General features: G+C 43.6%; 1 protein-coding gene across 5 annotated transcripts in view; it reads right to left on the bottom strand.

Annotated features, from left to right (window-relative positions):
- SLC9A6 (solute carrier family 9 member A6) overlaps nucleotides 1-13,342 on the bottom strand; it is a 52,705-nt gene extending 39,363 nt beyond the window's left edge. For 2 of the 5 annotated variants that reach the window (XM_032330337.1, XM_032330339.1), the window contains exons 1-3: nucleotides 12,599-12,696; nucleotides 12,225-12,449; nucleotides 1,363-1,562 (exon numbers count right to left, since the gene is read on the bottom strand). In XM_032330337.1, the coding sequence (XP_032186228.1) occupies nucleotides 1,363-1,562; nucleotides 12,225-12,393 (369 nt within the window). In that variant the 5' untranslated portion in view covers nucleotides 12,394-12,449; nucleotides 12,599-12,696. The other 3 variants (XM_032330338.1, XM_032330340.1, XM_032330341.1) reach the window with 2 other exon arrangements.
- Nucleotides 13,343-17,225: the final 3,883 nt, after the last annotated feature.

Here is a 17,225-nt window from a genome sequence, read left to right as displayed (position 1 = left end):
ACCTTGTATTACATTATCAAATTATGAAAAAAAAAGATTGAATGTTAAACTGATGAAAGTCAAGAATATTACTGTGGTCACTGAAAAGTATTTCATATGGGATAGCCGTTCTATTTCTCAACCAAACGACAAGGAGACAGTGTTGGAGCAATCAGTTAAGTCATATCTGGGGAAAGGGTAGTAAAATACTATGACATTAAAAAATCTTAAAAATGGGGAAATCATGAACATTTCTTTGCTTTAAATTCAGGAGACCCCCAACTAGGTAACAAAATATGGGGGTATACCATTATTGCCGGCAAAAAGAAACAGACTTCTTACACAGGTAATGCCTCTAAGGGGTATACAGCATAATATTATGGCAAGAACTTTCTGTGTGACTAAGATTTCTAGTCCTGATGGCCCATTTCTTTTAATATCTATTTCTTATAATCATACAGATGACCCTTTCTGCTCATAAGGCTGCAGCAGGATCCAACATGAACACAAAGCTACTACACACATACCCATGCTAAAACTTCATTTACCAGAACTTTTAAGGAACTGGAATTTTCCACAGGTGGAAAGAACTCTCGCTGCAAAGCAAACTAAGCTTGTACAAAACTGTAAAAAGCATTAAGGATGGTCAGAACCACAACCAAGTAGCTCTGAAAGCCAAGTTCTGCCCATGCAGAAGACAGAAGTGGAGGCGCCTGGCCGAGGGTGGGCGGCAAACAGGAGACACGAGCAAAGAGGCCCTGAGAAGCTTCATGGGGAACTATGGCAAGGACAGGAAGAAGCAGCTCCAGGAATGTCGGGGTGCCAGTGAGACTGCAGCACAGCCTCCTACATAAAGCTTTATGCACAGCATGGTACAGTATCTGGTTCTCAGAATGAGGCCCCTGAAATTGTGCCAGATTATGAATCAAGGAAAGATTAAATTGTCCTCCATATAGAACACAGTCAAAACAAGGAAGAAATAATATTAATTTTATTTTAATGGAATATTAATGGAAATATTAATGGAATATTTTAGGTATTATCAAATAAACTCAACGTGCTGAAGTACCATAAAATTCTAAGGACCATCTGCTAATTGAAAGAAATGCTTATAAATTCTGCTTGAGTCAATACTAGTCACCATTTATTACAATTATAAACATCACAGAATGAAACAAAAAGGATTATAGTACTTGGCCTCGATCAGAAAATGAAGTGTACAGATGTCTATTTCCTTCGTATTATATCACACACAAATTGAGATTTCTCTCCATTTTAAGAGACTGATTTTCAACATCATTAAAAATTCACTATTGGCTTCCTTTCCTTTGCTACTAGTTATACACTTTTAAAAAAATCCAAATATTCCCTTTAAGAACTTACCTTTCTAAGCATTTCATTATCTTGAACGTTATTGAGTTCATGTGAACTAATTTCTCCTTTAAGTGTATATTCATAAAATTTTCCACTAACATTTACCAATAAGGTAGTTGGGCTTGACTGCACTTCACAGCTTAGGGTCACATTATTTACGTCACTTGGAACATGAATGCCGTATCGAAGCACAAGGCCCACCAAAAGACCTGGAAATAATAAAAGAACCATATAAGCTCTTCTTCTGGACAAAGACTACTTCTTTTATACCCCATACATACCTTTGGATTGTTAACAGAAAAACTCTTATGATAGGGGCACCTGGGTGGCTCAGTGCGTTAAAGCCTCTGCCTTCAGCTCAGGTCATGATCTCAGGGTCCTGGGATCGAGCCCCCACATCGGGCTCTCTGCTCCACGGGGAGCCTGTTTCCTCCTCTCTCTCTCTCTGCCTGCCTCTCTGTCTACTGGTGATCTCTGTCAGTCAAATAAATAAATAAAATCTTAAAAAACCAAAAAAACTCTTATGATAGTCCTCTGTGTGGTTCAGAACCAATTTCCAAACCGAATGCAGTTACATTTTAAAGTAGTATTAAATTTGCAAATCTAAGAGTCTAATATTCATATAATCCAGTGGGACAAGAGGAAAAAACATTCCCTAGGGCACAAGCATATATCACTGCATCTCTAGATCAAGATATAAATGGGTAATTAGGAATGTAACAAAATAAAAAAATACCTTCAAATTATCTGCACACAGAATATGCTCCAAGGTGTCCCAACCTGACAGCATAATCCTGTTAGAAATGTGTTTACCACCTCCACCTCCATCCATCAGTTCATAAGACCGTTAAACACACAACACTTCCCAAACTATTCTTACAGCATCTGGCTAGCCAAATAATACACGTTTAACAAACTGGAATGTCAACAGCATTTGAAGAGCAACTGAGCTCTTCTACCACTAAAAGCTCAGATTTTAATTGAAAAATATGTGCTTTGGGACACCTGGTGGCTTAGTTGGTTGGGTGTCTGCCTTTGGCTCAGGTCATGATCCCCAAGTCCTGCATTGGGCTCCTTGCTCAGCGAGGAGCCTGCTTCTCCCTCTCCCTGCTTCTCTTTCTGTCTGTGCTCTCTGTGCTCTCTCTCTGTGCTCTCTTTCTCTCTGTCTGGCAAATAAATAAGTAGAATCTTTAAAAAGTTAAAAATATATGAAAATAAAATAAATAAAAATATGTGCTTCAAAATCAAAACATGGAAAAGAAGTCCTCAGTCCAGCACTATGACATCAGCATATTGCTAGAATTATACTTGGACCATCATACTGATATTCAGATGTGCACCATGTTCTAGGTACTAACACCTATATTGATCAAACTGATAATGGCTTTATGGAGATGTAATTCACATACCATAAAGTTTACCCTTTGAACCACACAATTCAGTAGCTTTTAGTATAGTCACAAAGTCATATATTGATCACCACTATCTAATTTTAAAACATTTTCATTGCTCCAAAAAGAAACCCCATATCTATTAGCAGCCACTCCCCCCTGCCCCCCCAAACTCCAGCCCCTGGCAACCAGTAATCTGTTTTCTTTATGTATAGGTTTGCCTACTCTGGACATTTCATATAAACAGAATCCTACAATATGAATTTTCATGTTTGGCTTTTGTTCACTCGGCATCCTGTTTTGAAGGTTTATCCCTGTTGTAGCATGTATTAGACATCACTCCTTTTCATGGTCACATAATATTCCACGGTATAGCTGTATTTCAACTGCAAACTGAACTCAAACTTCTGGAACTTCCCTTAACTCCAAGATGTACTGCACACCACTATCAGTTACACCTGACCTCCCTGTTTCCTTTCACACTAACCCGCCAGCCACTCTCTTAATATATGTGATTAGAGTACTATGCTGAGTAGGCCCCCAGGGTTCAGAGATGAAAACAATGTTCTTCCTTCAAGGAGCTCTCAGCCTAGTTAGTGAAAGCAGACTTAATAAACAATTACAGTATGGTGTACACACACACACACACACACACACACACACACACACGAGGTGTTAAAAAAAACAGAAGAAAGCGGTACCTAACCAAGCCAGGGGAAGTGGGATGTGGGGGGAGTGGGATGGTGGGGAAGTCTTTCTAGAGGTGTCACCTAAGCAAGGAAACAAAGTAAAAGAAGAGATTTTCCATGTAGGAGGTACAGTAGGACACATCCAGTCATGGAAGAGAGAACATAGCCCATTCAGGGAATCACACATAGTTCAGTATGGCTGGGTTATAAAGTGACAGAGTTGAGTGTGAAAGATCGGCAGGAGCTGAGTCATAAAAGACCTTGCAAGCTGGGGAAGGGAGTTTAGACTTTATCTCGAAAGCAAAGGGAAGTCATAGAAGGGTTATAAATAAACAGGGGCTTGACATCAGGTTTCTATTTTAGAAAGACTGGTTGCTTTAGACCACAGTGGTTTGAAAGGGCCAGATAGAAGGCCACTACAGTATTTCAGGCACTAAGCTTAGAGCTTCATCTAAGAGGACAGAGAAAGGGATGGAGACAGATTTTTAGAAGGTAATTAATTTTTCCAAGAATCAGTGACTGAGTAGACCAGGAGGAAGGGAGACTGGGAGAAAGACTAAGAGGAGCCAAAATGACTTGGCAACTATGTGGGTAAGCTGGCCTGAGCAACCAGACAGGTAGCAGGGCCATTCGGTGAGAAAGGGAACAGGTTCACGAGGGAAAACATACAGTTCTGTTTCAGACCTGTTGAGTTTGATGTACCTGTGACAACATGCACAGTTGAGTGTGTGGGGTCTGGAGCTCAAGGAAGTAGGGGGTCTCAAGTGGAGATGGCTGAAGTCAGGTGCCTTTGAGATTACCTGGGGAGCAAATAAAATGGGAAGAGGACTATGGATATATGCCCGGATTTTATCCCAACATTTAACAGCCAATGTGAAGGAGCTGGTAGAGGAGGAGGAGCTGATGAAGGAGTGGAAGGAGGAAAAGTAACAGGAACAGGAAGAGAAGAGGAGGAATTGATGAAAACTAGCTAATGCTGCAGCCAAGTCAAGGAAGACAGGTATTAAGAATGGTCCATTGGGTTTGGGAACGAGGAGCTCACAAGTGAGCTTGGTAAGGGCCGTTCCAGTGGAGCAGTGGGGGCAGAAGCCAGGCCAGAATGGGAAGTGACAAATGTGGGAGGGGGACAAATGTGGCAAGTGGGGAGGGTGCAGAGATGAGGGATTCCTTCAGGCAACTTACAGTCAAACATTTTTTAAGAGAGCAGAAATGAGTAACTGCTAAACAGTATGATGACCTCAAATTTTTAGAAAGTTTTTAACAAAGTCCTAGATTGAAAATAAATGAAAGGGGTGCCTGGGTGGCTCAGTGGGTTAAGCCTCTGCCTTCGGCTCAGGTCATGGTCTCAGGGTCCTGGGATCGCTGCTCAGCAGGAAGCCTGCTTCCCCCCTTCCTCTCTGCCTACCTGTGATTGCTCTCTCTCTGTCAAATAAATGAATAAAATCTTTTAAAAATAAAGAAAAAAGAAAATAAATGAAAGAGGAAAATATTTGCAAGTCAAAAATCTGCTAAGGGATTAATATCCCCCCTATATATATATATGATAAGGACAAAAAATATCCAAAATACACATAAGTCAATAGCAAAAAAAAAAAAAAAAGAATGTGATTAAAAAATGGCCAGAAGACCTGAACAGACATTTTTCCAAAGAAGACACAGAGTGCCTGTGTGGCTCAGAGGGTTAAGCCTCTGCCTTTGGCTCAGGTCATGGTCTCAGGGTCCTGGGATCGAGACCCACACTGGGCTCTCTGCTCAGCAAGGAGCCTGCTTCCCTCTTTCTCTCTGCCTACTGGTGATCTCTCTCTCTCTGTGAAATAAATAAATAAAATCTTCAAAAAAATAAAAAAAAGAAGACATAGAGATGGCCAGTAGGTACATGAAAAGATGCTCAAAATCATTAAGCATCAGGGAAATACAAATTAAAACCATGATGAGATCACCTCACACCTGTCAGAATGGCTAAGATCAAAAAGACAAGAAAGAACAAGTGTTGGTGAGGCTGTGGAGAAGAGAACCCTTGTGCATTATCGGTGGGAATGCAAACTGTTGCAGCCATTATGAAAAACAGCATGGAGGTTCCTTGAAAAAATTGTTAAAAACCCACCATATATGGTCTAGAAATTCCATTTTTGAATATTTACCTGAAGTAAACAAAAACACTAACTCAAAAAGATATATGTACCCACAAATTTCACTGCCACATCATCTATAACAGCCAAGCCATGCCAACGTCCATGGATGGATGAATGAAGAAAATGTGGTGTATATACATAATGGAATATTATTCTGTCATAAAAAATGAAATCTTGCCACTTGCAATAATATGGCTGGATCTTGAAGGCATTAGGCTAAGTGGAATAAGTCATACAGAGAAAGACAAATACCTTATGATCCCTCTTATATGTGGAATCTAAAAACAAAACACCAAGCTCATAGATACAGAGAACAGACTGGTGGTTGCCAGAGGTGGGGTGTGGGAGGTGGAAGAAATTAGTGAAGAAGTAAACATTTATTTATAAAAAATGAAAGATACACTGTGAGGGTAGCTAACCTCTAGAATACAAAATAAGAAAGGGATGGTTGGGTATGAGTTGGGTTTGATAAGGACAACCTCAGTGAGCAAAGGCTATAGATCCATAGTCACCCTGCCTACATGATACAGAAAGAGCTCGTTTCTCTACTATCCTGTAAGGCCTCCTAATCAAGAGGCTCAGTAAAAGTCATACCCCCCTTATATTTCTGTGCCAATATCATAGCTAAGCTACTACAAATAATGATAACAGCAGCACAAATTCTGTCCATGTCCTTAAGGCCGACTGTGGAAGGAATGGTATCCACCAGTTTTCACTCCGATTCAAAGCTGAAATGTCACTGCACGCTCTGAGGAGGGCTCAGCACTTGGACAAATTTGAAACACACACTTTGGCAGTTAAAACTTCAGCAAGGAGAATAATTACTTAGGTTGGAAAAAACTGACATGCTTTTTATTACAGCATCAGACATCTGAAAAATTGGAATTTCTCTGAATAAAGTTGATAGTTCAAGTTAATTTGGGTTCTGTGAAAGGTCAAATTGTAATCAGAGAGTTAGAGCAATTCTCAGTGAAGAGAAGTACACAAAAAGAGTGCTTTGTTACGGGGATAAGGAGGAAACTTCCAGCCTCCTACACAGACAGAGGCACAAAAAAATATTGATATCACGAAATGTAAAATTACCACTAACAGGCAACAAAGAATACAATCTCAAAGAGATATCCTTCACAAAACAGAACGGTCCCACCTCTCCTACACATTCCTGACCCTCATGCGCTGGACCTCCTCCCAGGGATAAAGAACTCAGTGTATCATTGAGGGTCCCAACACTGTATGGGGCTCACGGTCAATGGAAGTTGGTTTTCTATGGGTCTCAGCCCATTCTCCCAGGCTATGACACTAAAAGACTCTGATAGTCAAAATATGGAAGGAATATTGCTGGGATATCAAATGTGGTCAAAATTGATAAAATTTCTACAAATTAACATGTGTATGTTTGTACACAGAGATTTATATACACATATGTATGTGCGTGTATTTATTATATAACATTTGTCTACTTCTTGAAGAATGCTGTTAGATTTTGTTTTAGAAGCTAATTCAGGGGCACCTGGGTGGCTCAGTGGGTTAAAGCCTCTGCCTTCGGCTCAGGTCATGATCCTGGGGTCCTGGGATTGAGCCCCACATCGGGCTCTCTGCTCAGCAGGGAGCCTGCTTCCTCCTCTCTCTCTGCCTGTCTCTCCACCTACTTGTGATCTCTCTGTCAAATGAATAAATAAAATCTTAAAAAAAAAAAAGCTAATTCGACTTCAAGACAACCAAAAAAGGCAAGTCTTTGCTGACCTCTGGTTAGTTTTTCATGTGTTTATTCAACTTTTTGTCTCCTAGCACATTCTCTGCAGCAGATCCTCCAACCTTTATCCTCCTTCTCACATCTTCAATCTCTATATCCTTTTTGGAGAAGCCACAGGCCATCTGATGTAAGCTGTCTCAATTCCAAGCCTCTCCATGTCGACACCAGCTCGTTTCTCTTTAGCCCCACTCTGGGGAAAGATCAACCTCTTTTCAGAGGGAATTCTCTCACTTAGCATCTTGAACTAGTCAATCCCCATCTTAATTCTTTCTGCATGTATTATCTGACCCTCATAACCTCATGTAGTAGATACTATTGTAAACCTCTCAGTCACCGTTTCCGTATCTCTAAAATGGGGATAAATGACTTAGCCACCAGTATTTGGCATTAAGTGATAAAACCAGCACTGAATCTGGTTTTTCTATCTCCAAAGCTTCTCTTAAGTTCCTTTATTTTTTTAGGTACATCCCATGCTGGCATAGGGCCCAACATAGGGCTTGAACTCATGATTCTGAGATCTAGACCTGAGATCAAGAGTCGGACGCTTAACAGACTGAGCTCCCCCAAGGCATCCCAAGCCTCTCTAATTTTCTTATTTATTTATTTTAAAATTTTTATTGTGTTATGTTAGTCACCATAAAATACATCATTTGTTTTTGATGCAGTGTTCCAAAATTCATTGTTTATGTGCTCCATGCAATCCATGCCCTCCTTAATACTCACCACCAGGCTCACCCATCCCCCCACCCCTTCCCTCTAAAACCCTCAGTTTGTTTCTCAGAGTCCATAGTTTCCAATTTTCTAAACATCTCACGTCACAATGAACTGCTCCAGTGGTTAAGGTCTCTACTCCCTCACGGCCTTCCCTCACAATCTACCTCCAAAACCCCTACAACCTAAGTATTATTTCTCTACATATATGATCTTATGAAATTTAGTACAGCAAGATGTAGGAGGAAAAGCACAAGTCTGAAAGTCAGAAGCATGAATTCTGGCTCCATCAAGTTCTAGTCTGTGATCTTAGGGTCGATACACCCTCCTTGAACCTCAGTTTCCTTATATGTTGTGATGGTAACACTAACTGTTTATCTTTATACTTAAGTTTTATCACTTCAATATAAGGCAATAAGGTTAGGGGGTAAGAAAATGGGGCTTCTGAGCCAGATGACTGGGTCTGAATCCTGGCTCAATGCTTACAAATTATGTGACTTCAGGCAGGTCATTTAACCTCTCTCTGCTCCAATTTTCTTATATGTAAAATGGGAGAGATAATAGTACCCATCTCACAAGGTTGTTAGGGGGTTTAAATGAACACATTAGAATGCTCAATGAACACTATCTATTAAGGCACTAGATCCTAAGTGCTTTGTGGGCAGGGAAGATGACTCATATCTGTATTTCCCATCATATCTCATATGTCAAAGACAATAATATTTATTGATGAATCATGTCAGTTAAGCATAGGACTCTGGATGCTGGAAGTTTCAGGCAAAATATTTCTTTCCTTTCTCTTGCTTTCTATAGCTTCTGTAAACACACTATAGCGAGTGATCACTTTTCAGACTCAATTAGCTACCCTGACAATTTTTACTAATGGTGACTCACTTTTAAGCTTCTTAAGCAAGCTAGCCCAGTGAACAGAGAACCCTTGGGTGCTTTCACATTGTGTTCGTAACTGGAGCAATTAGGCTATATTACAATCTAGAAACTGATCACAATTTAATCTTTTCTTTTTTTACTCTTGATTCTCAAAAAGATAAAGGAGAGGCTTATTTTAAATAGCATTCTTCCAGGATTTAGGTAGCTAAACTGACATCACAGAAGTAAAATCATTGGTGGGCTGAATCGTGGAGGGCTGGATAGTTGCAGAGTAAGGAACATTTTCATCCGAAAGTCAAGCAGAAAAATACAGGTCTTAAGTTAATATATTAACAGCTATGATGGTCTAAGAGTCAAAGAAAAGGTAAATGGCAGACAGTAATTAGGATTAGAAAATATCGGTTTCTATGGCACTGAAAATACTTTGACCCAATCCCATCTATTCTCAAACTGGACCTGGGAGTTATTCAGGAGGCTGTTTATCCACAGCCCCCAATGCCATACTGAGAAAATGGAACAGGCTAAAGAATGCCAAGTTGTGGCAAATCAAGTCCAGGTCTGACTCCCAGATAACACCTTTCCACTTGATATTCCACAAGAGACACCCCTGTTTTTCCTTCACAAAATACTAACACTAAGCTACTCCATAACCTTTTACTACCAGAAATGTCAGGAAATGTAGTCAGTAATCCCACTTTCCAATTTAGCTCAAGAGTTAGAGGAAGTTAATGACATCAACTACCAAGGAGCAAATATTTACAGGGCAATTCTAAGTCTGTATTTGATACTAAAAAAACCTGTGTTTGCCTCTCAACTTATAAGACTAATGAATTAAAAGAAATGCTTTGAGCCTGACCTGAGAAAATGCAGTATAATAGCAATAATAATAGTATCAAAGCTATCATTTATTAAACATTTACTTAGGGGTCAGGTACTAAGCTAAAAACATTTCTTCCTCACAACAACCCTCCTGTCATTTCCCCCAATTTACAGGTGACAGTGTAAGAGGGTAAGGGACTTGCCTAAGATCACATAGAGCAATTAGCACAGTGGGACAGGAACCCTGGACTGACTCTAAAGCAGGAGTTGGCAAACCACAGCGAGGTTTTGTTTTTGTGTGGCCCAAGAGCTAGGAACAGTTTTAATGTTCTTTAGCTTTCTTAAAAGGAAAAAAAAGAAGAAAATGCAACAGAGACATATGTGACCCACAAAGTCAACAATATTTATACTCTGGCCCTTGACACAAAAATATTGTGGACCTCTGGTCTAAAGCCCTGCACCTTTAACCACTACATCATACTCTCCCCATATGGAGCAAAGAGGCTTCTATGATCAGCTCCTTGTTTTAACACCATAATACTCATTTGGCAATTAACGGAATTTAAGATGCCATTCTTTTCTTTTTTTTTTTTTTTTTGAAGATTTTACTCGTTTATTTGTCAGAGAGATAGAGAGAGAGGACGCACAAGCAGGCAGAGTGGCAGGCAGAGGTGGAGACAGAAGCAGGCTCCCTGCCGAGCAAGGAGCCTGAAGCAGGACTCGATCCCAGGACCCCAGGACCATGACCAGAGCCAAAGGCAGTGGCTTAACCGACTGAGCCACCCAGGTGTCCCAAGACGCCATTATTTTCTTTATGTGACCTGTCTACCCAAGGAAGCTAAGCGCCTTGAAGGAGGGGCTCTTCTATTTATTTGTATTTTCTGTGCCTAATACATAGTTGGCTAACTAGCAAATGTTCATTCAGTATAGCAAATACAAATCATACGTTGTTACACAGAGAAATTATATATAGAAAGAGGTGTAGCTTAAGGGGCACTGCAAGTAAAATGCAAAAAAATATGAAGTAGGAAAACTACCCAATATGTCTAGAAACTAAGAATACTACGGAGCAGAGATATTTGCACACAGGCTTAGAATCGTATTACCTTACAGATGAAAAATAAGTCTGATTTCATGTATTTTCCTGATGCACACAATTACCTTGTTTTGCCACTCTTGAGATGCACATATGCTCGTTCCAGAAGTCTGTATTTACTGGGAAGGGCTGGGGAGGGGGGTCGTGGAGAAATGTCTCTTTTGTGCCAAGGCTGCTTCTACCTATTTGCTAGTCTGGGAAACAAAGCTCAGCAAGCTCATCAGTTTAAGCCTGTTCATATGAAGATAATCTTCACTCACGGACTTCACTGGAAGGACTGTCTGTCCATCCTCATCTCTTCAGCCATCTACCCTCACAGTCACATTAAGACAGTCAGCAATATGCATCTTTACCACTCACGAGGACTCCCAGCAGGCCAAAATGCCTGTGAGCCCATGGTTTGATTTGCCCTTCTTGCCTTAAGACCAAAATATAAAAATACATAAACAAGAAACCTCAAAAAGCACACTAAGACACCAGAACTAAAACCATTTACTCAAGGATCCGTCAATAACCTTACAGCACCAGCCAGTCACCCATACCGCATATGCATGGTGTTCCTAAACACTGTTTGGCTGAACTGTTCTGATCGCCGTATAGTACAACACACTGCTGGGAGATCTTTAACTCTTTCCTGTCCTAACCTCGGTATGCCTGGATTAGGACGGTAGACCACACGTATCCTAATCAGATATTACGAGCATAGTACAATAAAGCAGGATGTCATTAAAAATACCCTAAGCCTTCCTGGTAGCTTTTTCTGCATTTGGGTTTTCACTTGGGCTACAAGGGAGGTAACGTTTTCATTCTCAACCTCTAAAGGACAGGGCGTAGCAAGAGCTGGGTGATGGGTATAGGTGGACCCCGGCTCCAAAAGGACGCCAGATACTGAGCGGTAGAGATACTACTGCAGCTTCAATGGACCTTAAACAAACTGACACCCCAGAGAAATAGATCGCTACGCTGTCTTCCCCTCCCCCAGTCCCCAGCCCAATCTGACACACCGCACCCACTCCCTTCCCATCCTCAGTCCCGGGTCCCAAGCTTGGTAGGCAGAGGCGGGGGAGGGGGGCGGGGGGTGGTGCGCGGAAGAAAAAGGGGGTGGGGTCGGAGGGAAAAAAGGTGTGGACCGGCAAGGAAAGGGGGGTGAGAAGCAGAAAAAACAGGGGGCGAGGCTGAGGAAATGGGGTGAGGCAGAGAAACGGGGGGCATAGCAGAAAAAGGGGGGGATGAGGCTGAGAAACGGGGGTGGGAGGGAAAGCGAGGCAGAAAATGAAAGAAATCAGAAGGGGAGCTGAACACAGGCCAAGCAGGGCCAGGAGAGGAGGCGAAGCAGCCGGCGGGCAGAGAAAGGGGGAGCGCCAGGGAGCGGACATGGGTTGAGGCACTTGCCATAAATCATAGCCAGGCCGGTTTCATGCAGGAAGCGGGCCCGGCGGTGCTTGAAGAGCCATATCGTGAGAATGGTGAGGGTGAGCAGCAGGATGAAGATGAGCAGGTTGGCGCTGTCCTGCCGGTGGCTCTCTTCCGCTTGCTTCTCGGACACGATCTCCTCATCCATGGCTCTCGCCGCTCCGCCGGCGCTGTCCAAAGCCCCGGCCCAGCCAAAGACGCCCACTGCGAGGAGCAACCAGAACGGCCGCATGAGCCGGTTGGCCCCGGGGCCGCGGCCGCCGCCGCCGCCGCCACCACCGCCGCGGCTGAGGGGCGCCCGCAGCCAGCCGCGCCGAGCCATAACTCCCCCCGCCCCCCGCCCCGCTCCTCACCCGCAGCCGCCCGCGGTCGGACCACTCCCCGAGGGCTCACGGGAAAGAGGCGGGGCCCCAGGGAAGCCGTCGGAGCGCGCGCCGCCGCCACAGCCGCCGCTCTTAAAGGGGACGCGACACTCCCAGCTGGTTCGGGCCCCATCCCTTTGCCCTTCGGGCCTCCACCGCACCGGTTCCCCCCAGCCTCGGATACGCACGCTCGGGGGCTTCCAGGGAACGAAAGGCTGTCGCATCCAGCCCACGGCTTTCTGGAAAAGAAACCTCAGCTCGGCTTAATCAAGCAGAGGCGGATCGGGCTAGGTCTACTTTGGTCCTATTCTTAGAGCTCTCAGGGGAATCGAGCTTTCATAACCCATCTCAATATTGTCCCCCAGTGTCTCTTAACTGGATAAGAAGTTGTCCCCTTGGGGGACGCCTAGAACTCCATCTCTGTAATTTAAATCGGATTCTCCTTGTTCTGTCCTCACTGGGAAAAAACCAACACTGTAGTAGTTCATGAAAGAATTGACTCAAAGGCAAGGAATATGAGTGTGTCTGTACGTTCGGTTTTCCTTATATGTAAACCACCCGCGTCATCTTCTCACATCAGGAACCTGTACAGAGACACTCGTTCATCTCGCAAAGAAGATTCAGTGTGTGCTCAAACTTACCCAAGCTTCAAACCACTCCTCTCCTTCCTAAAGAGGAAATCTTTTGAGGTGTGGTGCATTTCTCCTTCTCTCCTTGCTCCTTTCTTCCTGCTGTTAACAATGCAGATTTTCCCAGCTGGGAAGTCACCTTTGACACCATCTCTCATCTCTCTTCCTCCAAGAGTATTTTCTCTACTTAGCCTCTCCACGCCTCACACCCAAACGGAAAGATTCACAGTTCTCACCTCTTGGAGAACAGTGGCTTCCTATTTTCTCCATACTTATCATCAAGTTACATTTTAGTCTGTGTGGGCTTTTTGTTCTCTCTGGACTTTCATTTCTACCTCTACATGAATGCACTACAAATCCCCAGCCCTGACCTGTCACTCTTCCTTCAGGCCTCTAGCGGTGGGATACTGATCACATCCTGTTGAAGGACCTACCAAGCTCAAAAACTAGAATTGCTTTGAAGTGAGCTCGATTCTCCCTTACAAACATGAATTCCTTCTCAAATTTTGCATACTATCAATGGTATTATCTATCCAATTCCTATCATTCTGCCTAGAATTCCTGATTCTTAAATGCTATATCACCCCCTTGCTAAGACAAATAACATCCAGGTAACTCCAAGCTACCCCATTCTGGATTCCCTCCTGTTAACCGGCTCTTCATTTTAATCTCTTTAAGTTCTGTGAGGATAGTGAGCTTAAGGAAAAAAAAAGACCTAGAACAGGTTGTTCAACTCCAAATTCTGTCCCTAGCAGGTCAGGAACTGTCCCAGGGGTTGTGAAGCCCATTTTCTCCTGTTAGTACCTGGGACTATTCTGCACTTTCCCAAGAAATCTCATGCCTGCCTGTCCCCTATACCCTGGCTCCAGCCTAACCACACTGCCCTGTGCACACAGAAACCCAGGTGAAGATCCTTCCCAGTCTCCCCACTGCCCCCTCCCCAGACCTAGCTTGATCACCCCAGAAGACCCACCAAATTCATTTACCTGTTTCTTCAGGCCTAACCACCTACTCTCAGGCTGTTTTGCCTCAGAACAAAATCATTTTTCAGTCTCTGAGTGTTTGGAATTAAAAAAAAAAAACCAAAAACTCGAAGTCAGAGATTTCTTGCCTGACCAGTAAGCAAATATTTTCAAGCGCCAGACTTTACTTCTGTCCACAGGCCCCAGTGACCTAGCAGCTACCCCACCACCACCACCACCACCCAGCCACCTCTTTATAACACAGTTCTGGGAGGAATCCTGACGGGGCAATAACTCTACCAAGTGGGCCAATCCCCATGAGTTTTGGCTCCCCTGAGAATGTACCCCTCGCTCAACCCAAACCAGTTGCTGCATTGATGTCCCCGAGATGTCCTCCTTTAGCAGCTACCTGAATTTCACTCAGGACATCACGTGCTCTGTGGCTGTTTCAGGCGGTGCTGTGTCACCATCCCGCTTACACACAGACAATGCCTACATGCAACTCCCGCCCTGTATCCTGTGGCCTGAAGAGGTTGCCATTCAGCTCACTTCCCCACTGTTGTTCCAAGCTCCTTGTTCCTCCAGCCCTCATTTTAAGCCCTAACACTCTCCATTCCTTGTCCCCTGATGATTTCCTCGTCTCTCCCGTACATTTACGGAGGATGTGGGCATCTGGGTCACAGCATCCATCCCCCGCCCCAGCCCTGCCTTCATCCCGGCTGGTTCAATGTCCATACTGATAAATCACCTGGAATTTGAGCCTTGTCTCCTTTTCCGTGCGAAAATCAAGATCCTCAAGAAAATCGTCCTCACCTTCCTTACCCTGCCACCTACTTAGCCATCCTGTGGGGGCCCCTCCTTTCTTCCTCCCTTCCAAGCTCAGTGAAAGATACGTTTCCTCTTCCTTTATGAAACATACACTGCAATCTGTGCTCTGCATTCCATCACCTCCTACTTGCCTCTTCCAGGATCTACTCCAACCATCATCTCCCTCCACCAACTTCAATGGCTCCTTGTCCACTAGCTTTCTTTTAATTGAAGTCTAGTGGGCATACAGTGTCACATGATCAGTTTTAGGAGTGCCACATAGTGATTCCACAAGTCTATATGTTATGCTGTGTTCACCGCAAGGGTAGCTGTCATCTTTCACCATGTGGCACTATTACAATACTCCTGACTATATTTCCTGTGCTGTACCTTTCATCCCCATGACTCATTTCTTACAAAACTGGCCCACTGTCTCTTCCTGTTCTCCAAAACCATTTCCAGATCTCTTCGGAGAAACAGGCCACTGTCTATACCTGCCTCCACTACCACATCAGTTTTGTCTCCCCATCAGAAATGAACTTCTCCAAAGAGTTGCCTACATTCTCTACACTCCCATCTGCTAGTCCAGAGATTAGCAACGTACAGCCAGTGGAATCCAGTCTGCCACCCATTTCGGTATGACCTGAAACTAGGAATGTTTTATACATTTTTTGTAATGGCTGTACAAAAGTCAAAAGAACATTTTGTGACACATGAAAATGATGTGAAATTCACATTTCAGTGTCCATCAGTAAAGGTTTATTGGATACGGCTGTGCCCATTTGTTTACTAATGGTCTGTGGTGGCTTTTGCACTACAAGGCACAGTTAAGTAGCTGCCAAATAGACTGTAGAATCTGCAAATAGCCTAAACTATTTACTGGCTGGTCCCTTACGGGAAAGGTTTGCTGACTTCTGCCTTGGCCTCTACCAACTGTCCTCCCACACTTCTACTAGAGGGATCTTTTTGAAGCACAAATCTGATTATATATAGCACAGCCCTGCTCCAAACCCTCCAGTGACCCCACTGTCATCAGTTCTGGTGCCTTAGCCTGACCTGTGACGCTCCCTGAGCCCCGATTCCTTACCGTTTCTTCCCCTCATAGCCCACCCTTCTCCCCCAAATATCATTTGCTTCAGCCATTCTGAACTCTGTGGGTTCCTGAATGCTTCACGTGGTTTCATATGTGTATGTGCCTTTCCATGTGCTCCCACTGCTTGGATGTCCTTCAGCCCTTTCCTCACCTAACCTCTGCTCCTCTGACAAAACTCAGTAGAGAGGTCACTAAGTTTTCCGGGATGCCCTCAGGCTGAGTTTGGGGCCTTTTGTATGAGTTGCCACAGCCCACTGGGCAACTCTTTCTTTTAGCCCTCCTGAAATACTGTCATGCTTGATTTACATGTTTGTTACTCTGCGGGTCATGGATAGGTATTCTGAGGGTAGGAACCAGGCATTACTTATTTCTTTGCTGACAGCACATAGCACAAGGTCTGATCCAAAGAGGTATTCAATAAAACACATCTAAGGGGCCCCTGGATGGCTCAGTCAGTTTACTGTCTGCCTTCAGCTCAGGTCAAGATCCCAGGGTCCTGGGATCGAGCCCCAGATCCCTACTTAGCGGGGAGCCTGCTTCTCCTTCTGCCTCTGCCTGCCACGCCCCTGCTTGTGCGCTCCCTCTTTCTCTCTGTCAAATAAATAAAATCTTTTTTAAAAAAATGTAATACATCTGAGCATCAGTGAATGCCTCTCAAATTTAACTGAGGACCAAAGAAATCTCCATGTGTGCAGATGACATTAAATTCTCTTAGGGACACAGACTCAGTTCAAGGATTAAACTGAAAGAGGACTTTCCAGTACTGGGCACATAGTAAGTGCTCAGTAAATACCTGATCACTGATAAGTGGAGATAAGTTTAGCCCAGTGGTTAGCACAGTCCTTGGCTCACTGGAGATGCTTGATAAACACTGAACTAACTGGCTCCCGAAATGGGGGAAAGGCCAGAAAGCAAAGTTGAGGCCATACTGTGGAAGGTCTTTATGCTGCAGACATTTTTAACTCATTCATTTCCCTGGTCAAAACTTCCCCGATGTTAATTTGGCAGCAGAAAGGGGGATGAATGAAATGCAGACAGATGGGTAGTAGGGGAGGCTGATTAAGAGGTTAGAAAAGTTAAAAAAAAAAAAAAAGGTAGGGGCGTTAGAATAAGAGGCCTTCACTGAC

This window comes from Mustela erminea, chromosome X (assembly GCF_009829155.1).
Source record: "Mustela erminea isolate mMusErm1 chromosome X, mMusErm1.Pri, whole genome shotgun sequence".
Taxonomy (NCBI): Eukaryota; Metazoa; Chordata; class Mammalia; order Carnivora; family Mustelidae; genus Mustela; species Mustela erminea.
This window is presented reverse-complemented; position numbering and strand designations above follow the sequence as displayed.